This window comes from Lissotriton helveticus, chromosome 8, assembly GCF_964261635.1.
Source record: "Lissotriton helveticus chromosome 8, aLisHel1.1, whole genome shotgun sequence".
Lineage (NCBI taxonomy): Eukaryota > Metazoa > Chordata > Amphibia > Caudata > Salamandridae > Lissotriton > Lissotriton helveticus.
Genome location: NC_136069.1, coordinates 21,078,520 through 21,097,313, shown reverse-complemented (window position 1 = coordinate 21,097,313; position 18,794 = coordinate 21,078,520). Strand labels below are relative to the sequence as shown.

At 45.0% G+C, this 18,794-nt stretch overlaps 1 protein-coding gene across 2 annotated transcripts in view; it reads right to left on the bottom strand.

The window, feature by feature from the left end:
• TRAPPC10 (trafficking protein particle complex subunit 10) overlaps positions 1–18,794 on the bottom strand; it is a 316,755-nt gene that overhangs the window by 118,785 nt on the left and 179,176 nt on the right. For both annotated transcript variants that reach the window (XR_013599693.1, XM_078656407.1), the window contains exons 10-12: positions 15,563–15,639; positions 3,666–3,757; positions 1,260–1,400 (exon numbers count right to left, since the gene is read on the bottom strand). Coding sequence is in view for 1 of the 2 variants with exons in the window: in XM_078656407.1 (XP_078512533.1) it covers positions 1,260–1,400; positions 3,666–3,757; positions 15,563–15,639 (310 nt within the window). In the remaining variant the exon portion in view is untranslated. The remainder of the gene's footprint in view (positions 1–1,259; positions 1,401–3,665; positions 3,758–15,562; positions 15,640–18,794) is intronic.

The window sequence follows — 18,794 nt, the reverse complement described above, 5'->3', positions numbered from 1 at the left end:
ATAAACGGACCAGCATAACTCATTAAAGCTGTCAGCATACCACGGGCCATGAACTGTGCATAGGATTTCTCACAGTTCGTCATCCATCCAACGTTGCATCCAGTAAAACGATAACTGTGCCTTGTGGCCGGTACACATGAGATGGAAACACTTCTCATATTGCAACAATACAAAGACAACAGCAACATTCTTCCAAACAAAACCCTGCACAGTGTAACGTGCTACTCATGCAGTCAAGTACTTCAGCACCCCAAATAGGAGTACTATCCGCTATATATCGTCATCTCCACTTACTCTTTCTCTTATGTGCATGATGCTTATGAAAGGCCTCTTTTAACAACAGAGCCCTAAATCCTTGCTTGCAATTAGTAAGGACCTTGTAGTCTTTCTGTAACTCCACTCTCCTAACCCATCTATTCGTGGATGATCTACACTCATCTTAATTCCTCTTAATCGGAATGCACGACCCCTGGGTTGAATGCTTCTCCTGTTAATTACTCATCTCTCAGCCCTTAGATAATAAGCCATGATATGGCTTAGACTAGACATTGCATGACTGTTCGATGTTGATCATCTAAATTCATCCATCCTATCACCCCACAGCTACACTCCGTACACTCGCAAACGTCCTGCTAACTGACCATGCTTACGTGCCATTAATATCACTTCAAAGAAACAAGCCTACACGCATGGAACAATTTGAGAACGCATGACTGAAACCAATAATCAGTGAACTAACCTCTAACACTGGGTTTTAGAATAGCGCACTACTTCCCACAAAGCTCCCCCCACATATCTCTTCCATTTCAGATCACATGTCCTTTCGTAAGGAACTAAAAACCTGGCTATTTCCCAACTAATAGCTTTTGATCACCCTTACTGTGTCCGCAAGCGCCTTGAGACCTAACGGTGATATGTTGTGTTATAGAAGACCTTATGACAAAGCGCTTCAATGTCTCTTCCAGGGTAATACGCGCTATATAAATGCCCATATAATACAATGCAAAAAAAAAAAGATGATTACAGTTAAGGGGGGGGGGGGGACGGTGGAGTAGGAAACTGACAAACTATGAAAGCGGAGGCAAAATCTTGCAACATGATTATCGTGTGTCTTCTCAAATAGGAGTAAGGGGGGATTTAAGCTTTTTGTATTTCAACCAGTAGGGAAGCGCTCTGATCTTATAAAGAGAGAGGACGATTTTTGTGATTGAACTAGAGGTTTTGGGGATTGGAGAACAGAAGATTTCCAAAGAGGATACTTTTCAGTTTGGCCAAGTTGCTTCTGACATTCTGCAAGTTGTTTTCTCGTGTGCGTGATGGGCAGCGCCCAGCCCTCGGCCAGGTAGGTTTTCAGAGCGCCTTGAAGGTAAGCTTCTGCTTTTTGAGGACCCTTTTTCCTCCTGTAAAAAAAAAATAGAAGTGTTCATGTTAATACTGCCCTATGATGTTACCTGATTGTAAGTTAAGTGCTTAGGAATGATTAGATAGATTGCGTCCTGCTTGGATGGATGGAATTTACAATCACTACAGAGACTTAACATCTGTAAATTGTGTAATGAAGGGGAAACTATTACTAGCGAGCTTCGGGGTACTGAGAATAACCATTGCTTGCACACTTGGTAGTGAGAAAGCAGCACACGCTGGATTACCAGGGTCTCTAAAAGTCATGAAGTGAAGGTCCTGGTTCAGAATCAATGGATTTATGAGAAATGCAAGACCAAACTGTCTGGTCTGAATTATATGGCACTTGGATTCAGTGTATAATGTAAGCATAGGCAAACAGTGCAGTTATTGCCACTTTTTAAAATGATTTTTAAATTATTTACATTTAAAAATTATTCTCCATTTCAAGAGTCTTAGATTGATACAAAACTAATATCAATACTTTACGAAATCTAGATCTTCAGTTTAGAACAAACTCTGTCCATGCAACCGATCCATACAAAATATTATTCACCAATAATTAATGAGTTGTGTCATGTAATAAAATAGAATATCATTGTATTACTATTGACCTTAGACAATTCTCTACTCCTTCTCACAAGTATATAGCTTTATAGAAACATACCAAATATTGCTCTTACAAAAACTCAAACCTACATGTAATCTTCCTTCAATTAATCATGTATCTGGTTTATTCTGCCAGGCCAGTTTGTTTCAACGTATGTCCCTCAAGGTCAATATGACGTTGCTGGAAGCATGCATTTCACAAATTACGACTACATTGTTATAAATGGCAGCTTATAGTACATCAAGACGTAACGGGCATTGAAATTACAGGTGAAACCAAAGACTTCAAAGCTCAAAAACATCTCCAGAGGACTACTGCATAAATTCATGAACTGCCAACCAGACCACAACATATGCGGACACGCCAAGAACTATGCTTGTTTTGAATGTACTAGTCACATAATGAAAAGTAGGTAGCTACCAACGGCTATCTAAAGCAGCATTCACATTTTTTCAGGCCGCATTATACGTAACTTCAGAGCTCTTTGAGCTATATTTTGTTTTTCCTAAATCCGTATAATCTGCGATTGGTAAATAATATGGAAGATCCTAAACTATGCAGCGATCTTGGCGCTGTAAAATTATACGATTCAAATTGCTCTGTCCCTTCGGACTGAAGGTCCTATGGACACTAGGATACCTAGTCACAACACGAGGCGGGACAGTGCAGAGAGATCTCACCCTTTCAGAATATGATAGACTACACGTACCAGCTTTCTAAAACCGTACGTTTGTTTAAATACAAGTTCCAGAGCAGATACTCATGGCAATTGCATTTCTAGGGTATACATGTTTGTTTTGTCTTGAGAAAGGTTTAGGTAAGCAGGAAAAACAAAACTGACATGCTATTTCGTGCTCACTGATATTACCGAGTGGAAGACAGAGTGCAGTACCGAAGAGAATAGCATTTTCTGTACTTCTTAAATGTATTGTGAGAACTGTACTAAGTGTTATGTAAATCATTCGGATGTCAATATTCTACTATGTACGAGGTAGAAAGATTGTATAGACTGTATCCTAAAGACATTTTAATGGATTTTTGTACGATTGGTAATAACTCACTTTGTTTTTTGTTCGGATACATCTGAATTTGTCTCTTTTGGGACAAATGGAGACTGTTACCGAAGAAAGTATGGATAATATTGAGCCCAAAAAGATTATTTTCCCAATATACTCCAAACAGATCATCAATAACATCTCAAAAAATGTACCATTTTTAACAATATCATTTCTCATTATAGCATTTAGAAAAAAGTTCTTGTACCGCATGACTTTTTAGGGTGAATATATATGTAGCCTTTTAAAATATTTCTATTCTTCCAGCCAAATTGACAAACTTGATGATAATGCCAGGAGAATTCATATTCTGCCAGACAATATATGAACCAGATTAGCGAAGAATCTAATTTCAAAAACATATTCCAGCGGCCATTTCTCCTTCACAAGGCCAATCCACCACCCTTGTTTGAGTCTAACCACAGTCACTCTTACCCTACACTTTAACATGTGATTTACTCCATCCTTGATACAAGGCAGACAACATATACAGAATTGTTGTGCTCCGACACCAAACAGGCTCAGTCTATAACCTAAGGCCAAAAATGAATCTCTAAATAGGTGGTGAACTGAACACAGGAAAGGGAGGTTCCATTTACATGTAGAATTCTGCCAAGTCCTTCCCCACAAGTCTAGCGGAGCGCATCCGTCCAATGCTCGTGTACATCTCGATTGTTGCATGCGACAGATCCTACAAAGAAGCAGACGACAATGAAAAAAAAAATGCAAGGGGTAAAAGACAGCATACAATTAAGAGAAACATACTGACAGGAACCTGCTTTAGACACCATGCAGCTGAGGGAGAGCTTTCTTATAGACAGGACGCTAGACTTAACCCGTTTGCAAGTATTTTGTGAACAACTTAATTTACTAGAGTACTTGGGGGTGGAGGGTGTCTTGGCTGATTAGTTGGTTTTCTCTCATATCTTGAGAAGGTTGTCAGATAAAGCACCTGTGAGCGAGCCGTACTAGGTACAAGGAATGCGTCTTTTACCAGTAGCACTGAACAAATTCAAAGTCTTTGTTTCTACAAGTGCACTGAACAGTTTGTCAACTAAACACCTCTGTGGCCACTGTTGTGTGGGACTGTAGGTACTATGGTACGCAGTACAAATTGGTGCGGCCTGGTGAGCATTGGTTCTGCCTTTTCGGTTATTTTATTGTTCACTATGTGGATATTTATCCTGAACATTTGGGATTTTTAATACACCAACTGTGCATGAGTTTTTAAGCCTAGCCTCACCCCATACACAGTGTGGAGCATGTGTGTGTGACAATACAATACACTTAGCACAGTACACCTTACGAACAGATTTAGGAGATACATGTTGTGTGCGTTGTTAACACTCACTATGACATTTGTTTCTTATCTGTAGGCTATTTACCTGAAAACGTGGTACGTAGTATTTCCCTTATCACGTTGTGTAGATAGCGTTTGTTCTAGTCCTGAAGAAGTGCCTAGATCCTCCTGACACCCAGGGCATGAAACATGTTGACCGACCGAGAGTAGGGCGTATATAGCTAGATACATAACCCCTAGTTTACAGCCACTCTATATTTTTCAATCAGGCAGTTTACCTTCTTGAATAAAGAATGGTTAGGACTAACTGACCTGTTTTAACTCACTCCCCTTTCACATCTACACACACTAGGCCCCTTACCCCCCACTGCACCCAACGGCAGGAACAATAGATCCCAAAGAGCCCTGTACTGGGTGCCCGTCATGTATTGCTGCACTGACCTGACGAGTGGCAGGCTCATATGATGAAGCATGACACCTAGCTTGCTAGGTGTGTGAAAGCCCTAGTTCCGAAAGGGGGATTCCCCCCAACTTTTTTTTTTCAGAGTGGGACTATTCCTTTTTTTTTTTTTTTTTTTTAAAACCTTTATTTATCTTATACATATTACACAGCGTCTGCCTACAACCACTACGGGCCGGCCGCTATGACAATCAACAACATTCCAGGTCATCTTACTAGTCGGAAAAGCTAAGAATAAGAGCGCCACGGTGTATTAGCAGCAGACATAAGAAGAATAATGTAGGTTTCATTTTATAAATTTAAAGAGGTGTCATACATTCAGACCAGACAACCGAAAGGGCGAGCCATACGACATAATATCAACTAAAGGAGCAGCAATAGTTAGGATTTGTGCGTTGAACATTGCAGGCAGGATACATAAACACTACACTTCATTCCGCGCCAGTCAGTGCCCACCCAGTCAATATATCATTGCAGGATTTATTTGCGAACTTAACCACTATATAGCAGGACGTGAGAGGGCACATTCTTACAGCAGGAAGAAAGGATCCAGTGTCATACAATAAAGCGAGCTTTACGTGGAACAAGCCATGTAGGAGGATACAGGCCCTCTAAGAACTATAATCGGGAAGTGAAAACAGAATATGCGAGCATTCAATGGCTGTGTACTAATATCAACGCCGTACACACAAAATCCAATAAACAGTGCTAACAACATTATCACAGAGTGCTAAATCCTACCCAAAAGGAACACCACCCGACCCCCCGTCTGATCTAAAATATACGAAAAAATGAAAAATTGAAAAAGGAAAAAGAAAGAAAAGAAATAGAAAAGGAGAAACACAATCGTGCAAGATGGGCGCCACCCCGGGCCAGGCATCCCGCAGCTAATAATACAGAAGAAAGTAGAGAGCTCGCGAGAAGAAGGGTATGGCAGTCGCGTCGGAGCATCGAAACAGATAAAAGTGGCATAGTGACAGACCCCAATGCCAGAGAAGCGAGGACAGAAGCGGCACCGCTATAAAGGGATAGAAAAGGGCCATAGAACCAAAAAAAAAAAAAAAAAACATCTGAAAGACCCCGCCCACCCGTCCCACCCCGCACCCCTGCAGAAGGCTACGGCCTACCCTCCCAACAGCGTGCCTGTCGCCCTAATCCGAAACCCAAAATATAGTAAAGAAAGAAAGTAGAATAAGGAGACAAAAAGAAGGAGGAAAGGGAATATAAAACAAAAATAAGATGTGAGGGAGGAGCCAGAGGATATGAACAAACGCACTCGGCTACGACCCTCCCCCGACCAGCAAATGACTAATTATCAAAGCAATGCTACACCATTCACATACAGCAAAAACCCGCAGGGGGGGTGGAGGGGGGGAAATTTTAACGTTTCACAATGTCGAGAGTACAAGCATCAGTGCAACGAACAGGTAAACCAGCAGTCCATCAGTGTCTTGCAACTCACCCCCAGCCCTTCCTAATCACGAAACCAACCCAATAAAGGATAACAAGGAGCGGACCCCCCCAGCACAGAATAATCGTAATGTTGACCAGGGTTACGGCAATGATGTAGAGTAGGGAGAGCCACCACACCAATGGAATACAAAAAGTCAAAGAAGCAAGTCAATTGTAGCAGCAACGACAGGGCAAGCAAAAGCAAGCCGGAGTCCAGTTTCGCAGTTCGACAATGCAAAGGTACCCCACCAGGACAAAAGCCCGAATCCATCGAAGCGGGAGCAAACAGCGGTCCACCATAGTTCCCAATTGTCCGGGAAGGAGCAGATCTCGGCGTCGTGTGCAAGTCCTCAAAGTCCGGGCGGTGAGAAAGCGGAGGTTCAAAAGCCACCGGCCCATCAAGCGGCCGAAGAACAGCGACAGCAACTCCTGGCGCAGCCGAAGGGGGCAAAGCAATGGAGGCATCGGGACGATAGGGGTGCAAGAAGAGCGACGACCCAAAATGGCGGCGGGCTGCATGGGGTCGGCAGAAGCACCGGGGGCCAAGACAGCGTACAAGGACATCAAGGCGTCCAGGACATATCCGAGCGTGGGCGCTCGAGCACACGCCCAGGCCTCCGCGCAATCCGGCCAGCAAGGTTCGTCGGTGCAGAGCAGATCACTCCCCACGTTGTTGGCAGCCATTTTGTGAGTTTCGCCGCCCCGCACTCCACCGCGGGCCCCCAAACAGTTCCCAAATGTAGGACTTTACAGACCTCCGGAGGCTCCCAACCACGGCCCCACCGGCACAGAACGGGCCGGCGCTCAATGGGGGGGGGGGGGGCCCTCCGAACAGTGGCAGGCCCACAAGCGAGAGCCAGGCGCGGGGTCCAGGGCTGCCGGACAGAACAAAGGCGAAGGGACCCCTTCACACAGTCAGCCCCCGACACATCTCGTCCCCCTCCAGCCGCACGGACCACAAATCGGGGCCGGTTCAAGATCGCCGGGGCATACACACAACGGCTCCCACTAGTGGCTCACCCTCGCGGCCGGGGCCGGCAATCTCAGCACCGCCGGTCGGGTCCCACAGGCGAGGTCCCGGTCCCGAGCGCCCGGAGGCCCCAATCCCACCGAGGGCACAGCTGCGGACCCACAGCACGCAGGAGCCTCCGGACCAGACGGTGAGTAAGAGTGGGTTGCTAAAATCCAAAATCTGTAGTGAAGTATCGTCGCAGTACAGGATATATTGCAGGATATTCGAGGTTGGCCGGAGGGCCGACGGAGCCGAGCTAAAAGGCGGCCATTACGCTCGCGAGCTAGGCTCCTCCCCCTGACTATTCCTTGTTTAGTCTCACTTTCTGTATCTCCCTATTCTTTCACTTTGACTTCGAGGAACTCCATACCCTTCTTGCGTACAGTACCGTTGGGGTACGTATGCCGGACCTCTTTAATCTTGCCTCTACGTCCCTCCTTTTGGAAACATATTGTTTTATGTCCCCACCAAAGCAGCTGCCACCGTTGATGTTGTAATCTCTTTGGGGAGATGGGAGGAAAGACTGCCAAAAGGATGGCCGACTCTAAATGTGGTAGCGGGTGGCAAAGATAATAAGACTATTACAAGTCTCTAGGTGAATTTAGTTTAGTTTAAAGGAGTTTGTAGAGCGCATGGTAACACCTCCCGGCGTGTCCCCGCGCTATAGAGAAAGACAGCAGCAGCAGAGGAAGGAAAGAGAGAGCCATTTCACACAGCAAAGAGACAAGTTTTCAGCTTCTTCCTAAATACTAATTCATTACTCTCCAACCTAATCTCTAGAGGTAGGAGGTTCCATTGCCTGGCGGCTAAGGTGCGGAATGATCTGCCACCCATTTTCGCTTTTTTGGGGCAGGTAGTTTTAAGTAGACCCATTCCTTTGGATCTGAGAGATCTGTTGGGTTCGTACACAGACACCAGATCAGACATATATGCCGGCGCTCTGTGATGAATTATTTTATGGCACCATAGCATTGCTTTAAAAGCAATCCTATTACTGATTGGTAACCAGTGGAGGGCTGCTAGAGAAGGACGTGAGGGGGCACGGCGGGGAAGCCTTAGCACCAGGCGAGCTGCCGAGTTTTGTAGAACCTGTAGTTTGTTTATGTTTTTTACTGAAGTACCCATGAGTAGTACATTCCCGTAATCAATGCGGGACGTTATTAATGCCTGTGTCATGGTGCGCCTGGAGTTGGTGGGTAACAGGTCGAGGGTGCGGTTGAGGGTTTTCATCACCCCGAAACATTTGCCAACAGTCCTCTTTACGTGGCTGTCAAAGGACAGTTTATTGTCCACCCATACACCTAAGTTCTTCGCTTCTTGTGCGGGCGTGGGCAGGGGACCCAGACAACTGGGCCACCATTCTTTCGTCCATTTGACCTCATTTCCTCCCATAATGAGGACCTCTGTTTTTGTCCCATTTAATTTCAAACAGTGTTCATTCATCCACATAGCTAGTTTGGACATGCAGGCGTTGAAGTTATCAGCTTCCTTAGAAGGGGCATGGGTCAGGGATATGAGAAGTTGAGTGTCGTCGGCGTAAGAGACAAGCTCTACGCCGAACGATTGCACCACTTCCGCCAACGGGGCCATGTAGAGATTGAACAGGGTAGGGCTCAGGGCAGAGCCCTGAGGAACCCCCTGTTCTAGCATCACCCTGTCGGAGAGGAAAGTCCCTCTTTGAACCTGGAAGGTCCTGTTAATCAGGAAAGATTTCAGCCAACCCAGTGCCTTGTTGGTGACGCCCGCTTTATTTAGACACTGTAGCAAGATGGTGTGTGCTACAGTGTCAAAAGCGGCACTGAGATCCAGCATGATGAGGGCCATTGTCTTTCCCTTATCTGCACCTTCACGTAGGGTTTCAGTGGCCCTCAGGAGAGCTGTCTCCGTAGAGAAGCCAGTTCTGAAACCCGACTGCGAATTGTGGAAAACATTATGGTTCTCAAGGTGTTCCATAAGTTGACTGTTAGCGATTTTCTCTGCTAACTTGGCCACGTAGGGTAGCAGGGATATGGGTCGCAGGTTGTCCATTATGTCCAGGCTGATGTTTGATTTTTTCTTAATGGGTAATACTATTGCCTGTTTCCACTCCTCCGGGAGGCAGGAGGTAGTAAAGGAAGCATGTAATAGGTGCCTAAAATGAGGCTCTAGTACAGGAAAGGCTTCGGCTAAAATTTTCGGGGGTGCTGGATCCCTAGGGGATCCTGATTTAATTTTTTTGCACATTTTGTATAGGATTTCATAGGAAGGGACTGTAAAAGAGTTTAAACAAACAGGTGTATTTACAAGTTTGTCATTTTCGATGAAATTCGTGGCCGGATCTGTCTGGTTAGAGAAGCTAGAGTAGATTTTATGTATTTTGCCTGCAAAATATTGAGCAATATTGTTGCACACTTCCACCGAGTCATTGTGCGCGGGGGAGGTCACGTCCACTATGGATATCTCTTTATATATAAGAAACAGTTCCTTGGAGGAATTGCCTGCTTCCATTATGCGGGTGTGATAATGCTCTGCTTTGGCCACCCGAACTGATTTGTAATATTCTCTCTGTGTTGTTTTATATTGTATTTTAATATCAGCACAGAGATTCTGTCGCCAAGCTCTCTCGAGTTTCTTACAAGCCGTCTTCATGACTTGCAGTTCTTGGCTGAACCAAGGAGCAGTTTTTTTAGATCTCCTGGCATTGGACAGGGTACGACTTGGGGCTGTGATGTCTAGGGCCTTAATGACAATGTTGTTTAAATTGTCATTAGCTGCCTCACAGTCGATCCCTTTGGGAGGGCCTTCGTCCTGTACGATTTGCTTAAATGAATCAAGGGAGAAGTTCTTCCATTTCCTGCGTTTGTATCGTAGGGATTGATGCCTAACAATTTCCGTTTTGTCAAGCTGCAATGTGAAGGGAATAATGTAGTGGTCCGACCAGGGTATGGGTATAGGATCAGAGGTATGCACTCCCTGCCAATTGCTAAAAACGGGGTCTAGAAGGTGTCCTAGTTGATGGGAAGGCTCATTATTTATTTGATCAAGCTGAATAGATTGCAATTCCATCCGGATATCATCAGCGTTTTTATCTAGATGATCCTCGAAATGAGCATTGAGATCCCCCAGCACTAACAGTCTGGATTTCCTCAGTGCTAGATGAGTGACCGCTTCCATTAGGGTTGATGTAAACTCATGTAGTGTACCTGGCGGTCGGTATATCAAAATGCCAGAGATCGAATGATTGGGGCCAGTGTTAATTGTGAAGGTGCCGGCTTCACTGTGATCAACCTGAGTGTGTACTAGGGAACAGACTAGCGGAGCTTTCGTGGCTATGGCGATGCCGCCTCCTCTGCCGTTCTGTCTGTCCAATCTGGCTAGGGAATAGCCGTCGGGCATGGCCTGGATGATGTCCGGATCCGAGTGATCATCTAGCCAGGTTTCAGTTAAAAAGAGGATCTGAAGATTTAGGTCTTCTAGTAGATGATAGATTTCTAAAGCATGCTTCCGTAGGGATCTACAATTCAATAATGCAGCTTTGATGATAGGGCCCGAGGAAGTGTGAGGGATTTGAGGAAGGGGTACAAAGCGGCACCTTGTGCATTCTGTAAGTGACTGGGCAGACATTGCGTGTATGCAATCGATAGGTGTGACTGGTTGTAGAGCAAGTAGTGCGTGTCTGCCATACCTTATGGTATTTTGAGTAGAACTGCCAGGGGATGTGGCCCCGAGCCACGGACTGCCGCGGACGGGCCCAGACGGGCTGGACTTTGGCTCGACTTCGGCGCGCTTCCGGCGCGCCCGCTGCGCCAGCCCGCTGCGCCGTCTGGTTGTGTGACACATAATATGGGGAGGAGGAGGGTGGGAGGCCGGCCCGACTTGAGCGCTGACCTCGCCTTCCTCACCCAAGATGGCGCCCACCGCCGAGTAAAATCTCGAACAAAGCGGATTTGAGTACAATATTAAGAGGCAAGGGTGTGTAGAGTGTCAGTGTGCCTGCTATATCAATTCCCCCTTCTAAAAAACAGCCCCCAGAATAAAAAGCGGTATGATGCTAAAAACGCTCTAAATAATTTTTTTACACAGCCTGTAAACAGTGCGCAAAGGTTAGCACGATCTCTTGTTCCTACTGCAGCTCGCAGCCCCAATAACCTCTCTAGGGAGAGCTACTGTAGGGCCCTGAATAGAGCGCTGTTAAACCAAAGATTGCTTGAAGATTTTAGCAAGTGAGGGAAGTGCTCAATACTTCCTGCAATCATGGCATCTGGTTAAGATCTTTTTAATAAATGGGACACTACCCTAGATTTCTACGTCAGGACGAATCCTAATTATATAAGCTAAAATATCAAGTATGATAAAACACAGAACATAAAAATTATTTTTGTGAAAACCAAAATCTATACTGAAGACAGTATCCCATTTGCAGAGCCAATACTAAAAAGAAAATACTGAATATTCTTACAATTACTAAGAGAACATGAAATGAAATATTAGCTGAAAATAAATTAAAAGTCAATGAGAGGAGGGTATAATCATGAAAGTCAATAAATAAAACGTTACGGTTGCTTGTATAATATGTCTTCCATTAGCTGAACAGAAGAAAGGGTGAGAGGACAAGGCCTCATGAAGAAAAGGAAAAGACAAAATTGATAGAGGAACAGACAAAGTGGGGGGGCAGGTGCGGGAGGTCTGACCCTGAAGAGAGATTCCTAGAATGGCCAGAAGAGTAGCAGAGAAAATAGAGAATGTGAAGTAGAGTTGAAGGGTAGAGGCTGCTGCTGGACAGAAAGTTGAAAAGAAAGCATTGACAACAATTGAGCTGTATGCTGCAATAAAAATAAAAATAGGAAAAGGAAAAATTGGGGTGGAAAAGAAAAGTATAAAACTGTTGACTTGGGGGTAAGGGCTATGTTTTGTCCAGGTGTAAAGGAACCCTCGCTAATGGAATGATTTCAGTGAAAAGGGCATTTTGTTGAATAAAAGAGGGCAGTGAGGTGGACTATGTTGCATCCAAATCTACTTTTCTAAAACAGCTTCAGGACTAGATGGTCTTCTTATTGAGCATTTATCAGGCCAGCATTCAAAAGAGTGTTTTCTTCCGTCAGGATTATGTGGATGCAAAGGTTGACCACAGGTGCTTCATACTAGGATTCCACAGCATATGGGTGCTGTCTGTTCCAACCGACAGGCTGACTGATTCCATACTCAATCAAGGCTTAGTTGATGAAGAATAAAGCAGTGAAGCTAAAAGTGGATGGAGGATTCAGATGAGGAACTGGATTCAATGTTTGCAGAAACAGGCATCACCAAATAAAACAGCTTATGGTTTCATTGACTTCCTGAGGAGGGGCAGCAAACACCTCAAAAAAGTGATCCTGATCTCAACACTCACTTTCACTTTTCACACAAAGGACAGAGACACTCAAGGGTTTTAGACTGACTGAGAGATTATTATATCAGTGGTTGGGAGAACTACCCTGGCTTTTTCCTAATTTCCTAATCCTAATTAGTAGTACCTGTAATACCACGTAACAGAGCTGAGGAGCTCACCGTGCTTTAATTTCCAGGTCAGTTGACGGAGTTCTTCATTGCTCATCCCTAGTATTGCCAAGTGTTAAATTCTCCAGTCTGGTCTCCCTCTATAAATAATCCTTATTCCTCTGTCTCTTTTTATTTTTAAAGTTTTATATAGCGCTGGCTAGACCCAGAGGTATCAGAGCGCTTTACGTAAAAAAGATAGTATAAAGCAAACATGGTATACAAGTGAAAAAAAATAATAAAACAACATGTGAAATATACAAATCAAAATAAAAAAAAGGTGCAATAGCTATAACAGTTCAAGTAATTCGGTAGATGATGATAGGGAATTGGATAAATATAACTGGACAAATATAACATGTGATTGGCGATCAGGTGCAGGTCACAGGTTAGGACCCCCAATAATGGAGCCAAACATGGCATACAAGTAGATATAAGAAAAAGAAAACAGCATGTGAAGTATACAAGTCAAATAGATAAACAGGTGCAAGAGCAATATACTTCAAGTAATTAGGTAGATGATGTTCAGGAAATGGACAAATATTACTGGACTAAAATAACAAGGCGATTGAAGATCAAGTGCAGGTCACGGGTTAGGATAACCCAATAATAATTGAGGTGGATTTTGAGGTATTTTTTAAAAGCGGAAATAGGAGGGGTTACAGCGCAGGTTTATTGGGAGGGCATTCCAGATGGTAGGGGCATTACCAGAGAAGGAGCGTGATTGTGTGGATTTCTTTTTATGAGGTGGGATTAGGAGGAGTGTGTTGGTGCTGCTCAGAGGTCGTTTGGTGCCTGCAATGAGGAGTTTCTTGGGAGGTACTGCGGAGTGTTTTGCTGGAGGACTTTATGAGTAATGCAGGCAGTTTTGTAGGCAGATCTGCCTTCGATAGGGAGCCATTTGAGAGATTTGAGAGCCGGGGATCTATGATCGAAGCGTTTGCAGTCAGTGATTAGCCTGGCTGCAAGGTTGAGCACGGCATTGATTGGAGCAAGATGGACCTTGGGGATTCCGTTGAGAATGGCGTTACCATAATCAATACGTGAAAGAACAAGTGTCTGAACTACAAGTTTAAAGTCATCGGTACGTATAAAGGGTTTGATTTTCTTGAGGTGACGGATAGTGAAGAGGCTCCTTTAGTAGAGCTTTTGATGTGGACGTTCAGGGTTAGGGTGTCGTCGATAGAGATACCAAGAGATTTGACAGAGTTGGACAGGGTGAGTGAGCAGTTGAGTTGAATTACAGCCAAGTACAATGTGAAAATGAAATAGTGCAGGAATACATTCTTCAAAGGCGTCATCCAGTTTTAAAAATAATGAACATGCTTGTCCTTGCAACCAATGTTTCAGCATCTCCTGGATTTCCAATTAGCTTTGCTTTACACTTTGTAGGCGTTTTCCTTCCATGGGCTTCCCATCGATTTGAGCCGCCTTGAACTCTTGGCTCAGCGACATTGCAGGAGGGCTTCAGAGCCTTTAGAGCAGTGAGACACAGCCTTTATTTCCTTTCTTCATGCGACTAATGTGAATACTTGTGCTGAGGTTTGATCTATAAAACACACAAGATGATGGACGGAATGTTGCACAATGGCAAAACATTCACCCCCAGTCACAGATCAAGGTTTCATCCATTGTTATTTTGCTCACCAAGCCACCCCAATTCAGACACGGCCATATGCAAATCAGTCTTCCCCCTGTGCCTCATGGGAACAGCCCAGCCTGAACTGGCAAGCCATGTCTTCCCTGGACCAGAATCAAGCATCCTAGGACCGGTTTCTGGCTATCAGCCGTCTTCAGCCAGGATAGCATGACTCCAATGGTGTAGTGAGCACGGGACCCACGTCTGGGCATACCCTTCCCACATAAGGTGAGCAGCAAAACACACAAGATGATGGACGGAATGTTGCACAATGGCAAAACATTCACCCCCAGTCACAGATCTGGGTTTAATCCATCGTTATTTTGCTCACCAAGCCACCCCAGTTCAGACATGGCCATATGCAAATCAGTCTTGACCCTGTGCATCATGGGAACATTCCAGCCCGGACTACCAAGCCATGTCTTCCCTGGACCGGAATCAAGCATGGTTTGATCTATGGCTTCTACAGCTTTTCATATGAATTAGTTGCAAGACGACTTAACTTCTCCTTTAGGAACACGCACGTCTGGGATTAATCAGCAAAGTGACACCCAAAGCAGATACAGCACCTGAGCTCACAGAAACAATGCAGGTACTTAGGACCACACATGGGAATCACTTTGGGAAAACAAAGGCAGAGAAGCTCATTGTAAAAATACACAAAAATAACAATTGTAATCCTCAGCTACATGGCCACCTGATTTACAACACCACTTCTTGAACATTAAGATATACAATTAGCAATAGAGAACGTCAAAAAGCAGTTAAACATTTTCATGTGGCTTATCCGCGGAATAAGGCTCTGCTCCGTCAAGTGATGCCAGGCTACATCCAAAGCGAATCATCTACAGGAAGACCATTGAGACACGAAGAAGGATCCATGTGTCGGTAGAGGTAAGGGGGGATTCAGAAACAAACTGGGCCAACACATCATGCATCAGAGGGATGGACTGGGGTGCTGTGGACCATAAGAAGAACTACCCTGAGGACCAGCTAACAAGACAACAGTTAGCATAATAAATGAACAGACTGTTTAAAGTATTCTAAAATGTAGTATCCTGAAGAGCAGATAATATATCCTAAAAAAAACCAGCTAGCGCTGTCTGGAGTCATTCTTACCAAGTAGTGTTTCTCAAACGCTTCCACAGATGACAAGGCTTCCTTCAGCTTCTTGTACGGACTCTGGGCGGTGTTTACTGTAAGACAGAGGAGCGGAGAGGAAAATGTGAGCTGCATCTAACACCAGAGACAGTGAAGTTTGATTCATTTTAAGCACCCCAAGCACAGCCTCCTCTAGAAGAGGTCATTCAGAGACCAGAGTTAGGGACAGACAAATCCAGTTACACCAGGAGAGACGAGCTTCACGTGGAGCTTCCATTCATGAGGTCTGCAAACCCTAGTACAGCAGGAGACACAAGTGTATCAACGACTTCACTCTATGAGATGGGCGCCCCAGTTAAGCTAGGAGGTGCCAAGTGTCACACAGGGCCTTATTATCAGAGAGGAAGCACTAGTTACATTAGGAGATTGCAAACATCACAGAGTATGGCTTATAAGCGGAGGGGCTCCTGCTACCCTAGGATGCATCAAACTTTACCTAGACCTTCAAGCAATCATTACACCAGGAGACTGCAAGTGTCACACGCGGCTTCATTTTAAGAGACCAAAGATAACAACAAAAGAGGCCAAATATTGTGCAGAGCTCCAGTTCCTGAGCTCTGAGGCTCCAGGTACACTACAAGGCACCAAGCGTCATGCAGGGCCTCAGTTCATGAGACCGGAGGTTACAAATGAAGATACAAAACACTGTATAGAGCTTTGGCTCGAGTCGGACTGTGCCAAATGCACAATGGTTTCCCAAATGTCACCCTGGGCTTCATATTTGTGAGACGAGCAGACTTTACTTACAAGACCAGGAGCTGAAGTTACACTAGGTGATGCCAAGTACTAAACAGAGACTTGGTTTAAGATTCCTTAATGTTATTAGGGAGGGGAGCTGGTCGAAATTGGGCAGCTGGTTGACCGGGGTGTCAGCAACAGTCACAATCCCTTGCAAGGTGAACCACAAAGCCACTAAATTACCTGTGCTTAAACCTGGGTAACCTGGCACAAAAAACAGTCAGGCTTAACTTAGAGGCAATATAGCAAGTATTTAAGTAGCACACCAGCAGCAATAAAGTGAAAACACAACACAAGAAAAATCCCAAACCACCTTAGAAAAATCCAGCAATTGTAATAAATTATTTAACACCAAAAAGACAAAAATCCAATCAGTAGAATCGAGGTTATGAATTTAAGTATTTATAAAAACTAGCGCCTAAAAAAATCCAAGCGCGAACTGTGGACATCTAGTTGCGCAAGACCAGGTCAACATCGAAAAATATGGGCGACTGCAATGGAGAGCGGTTTGGATACAAGGAGTGGATTGGGCCAGGTCAGCACTTACCTTCGGAAAACTTCTAGAGACAAATGTTCTGAAAAGGTAAAGTTCAGAGGGCAAGGCTGCAGGAGGTGTTTGATGAGGGAGCGTCATCGCCAGATAGACTTGAAGATTTTTATGTTCAGACTTAGTCTCTGACAAAGAAGTCGAAAACATCCAGCAGAATGAGGCAGAGAGCTGTAGCCGAAGATAGTTTAACAAGATTGGATACCCTTTTGGCAAGGCCCCGCTGAAACAGATTTGCTGCTGTGGAGAAGAACATAGCGGAGAAGCGGCAAAGTCAATCCAACCGGCGATGCACCTCGGGCGGATAGGCAAGCAGGTTGGTCATGGTCTCCCCTTGGTTCTCAGAGCAGTTTCCCGCCAAAAGGTTTCCAAGTTCCACTTTTTAAGTTTGGCTATCTGGGCACCTTTAGCCCCAGTTTAACCGGTCAAAGACTGGATGGGCACCAACTGGAGGGTCAGAAGACTCACTCAGCCGGGGTCCAGATGCAGGTTCAAGAGGGAGTCCCTGTGGTTCTGAACAGGAGGCCAGCAAACTAGCCCTTGTGAGTCACTCTGGCGGTCCTGAGACAGTTTAAGAACTAGTCTTTGCCCCCAGGCAAAAGCAGTGGCGTAGCTAGGCATTTTGGCATCCGTGGCGGTCCATGTGTTTGCCGTACCGCACGGAAGAGCTGGGGTGTGGGGGAGGGGTGTGTTTGTTGGTGATGATTCTTCCGTTTGCTGCCCCTCATGCAAGAGCGTACCGCCTCCACCAGCCCTTCCCCTTGCTACGCCACTGCGCAAAAGGTAGCAGAGTAGCAGGAGAAACAGGGCATCAATAAAGCAGGTCATCAGTCCCTTAGAGCAGCAGTCCAGCAGAGCGGCAGTCCTTTCAGCAGCACACCAGTCCTTCTTCCTGGCATTGTATCTACAGGTCCAGATTTGTACTGAAGAGTTGGTGTCCGAGGTCCTATTTTTATATTCTGGTGCCCTGGCTCTGAAAGGTGGGACAAGCTTCTAGACAGTGGCTTTGAAGTGCATGGAATTTCCTGCCTCCCTTGCCCTGGCACCAAGCTGGCTATGGTAATAACGTGGGGGTGTTAGGCCCTTTGTGTGAAGGCAGAGCACAGGCTATTCAGCTGCAAGTAGGGCTGTGTTCAGCTCTGCCAACAGATACCTATTCCCTCTATTGTGTGACTGTCTGGGAGGAAATCACAAAGTTACACTCAGTCATGTTACCCAGGCTAAGACACATGCACAAAAGAGATAAGGGCAGAAAAATATCAACTATCTAAAAGTGGCATTTTTAAAACAGTGATCACAACCAAGACTTTACCATTAAATAAGGCTCTTCATCACAATCCCAAAGACACCAAACAGGACATAGCTACCAGCTCCCATTTGGAAATTACAGCTTATTAAATGTAACAAGGAATCCCCTGTGGGAGGGATAGGCCCCCAGTAGTGAAACACTAATTTAGGTGTTTTTCACTACCAGGACAAGTAAAACTTAAAAGTACATGTTCAACCTTTTAATTACACAGGAGTGACTTATGTAATAAAAGGGGAGTGTAAGGCTTGGCAAGGGGGGCTCCAATGCCAAGTTGGCATGGCATTTTGAATGCATTAAGGCTGCACTGGCTGGCCTGGGGCATGTTTAAGGATGCTACTAAAGTAGGTGGCACAATAAGTACTGCAGGCCCGCTAGTAGCATTTAATGTACAGGCCCGTAGTTTATGGTATATCACTCTACAAGGGACCTACAAGTAAATTAAATATGCAAATTGGGTATAGACCAATATAACCATGTTTGCAGGTAGTGAGCATGACTACTTTAGCACTGGCTAGCAGAGCTCTAAGGCCAACAAATATAAGTCCAATAGAAATAGAGGAGGTGAGGCAAACAGTTTAGGGGGGGGGGGGCTCTAA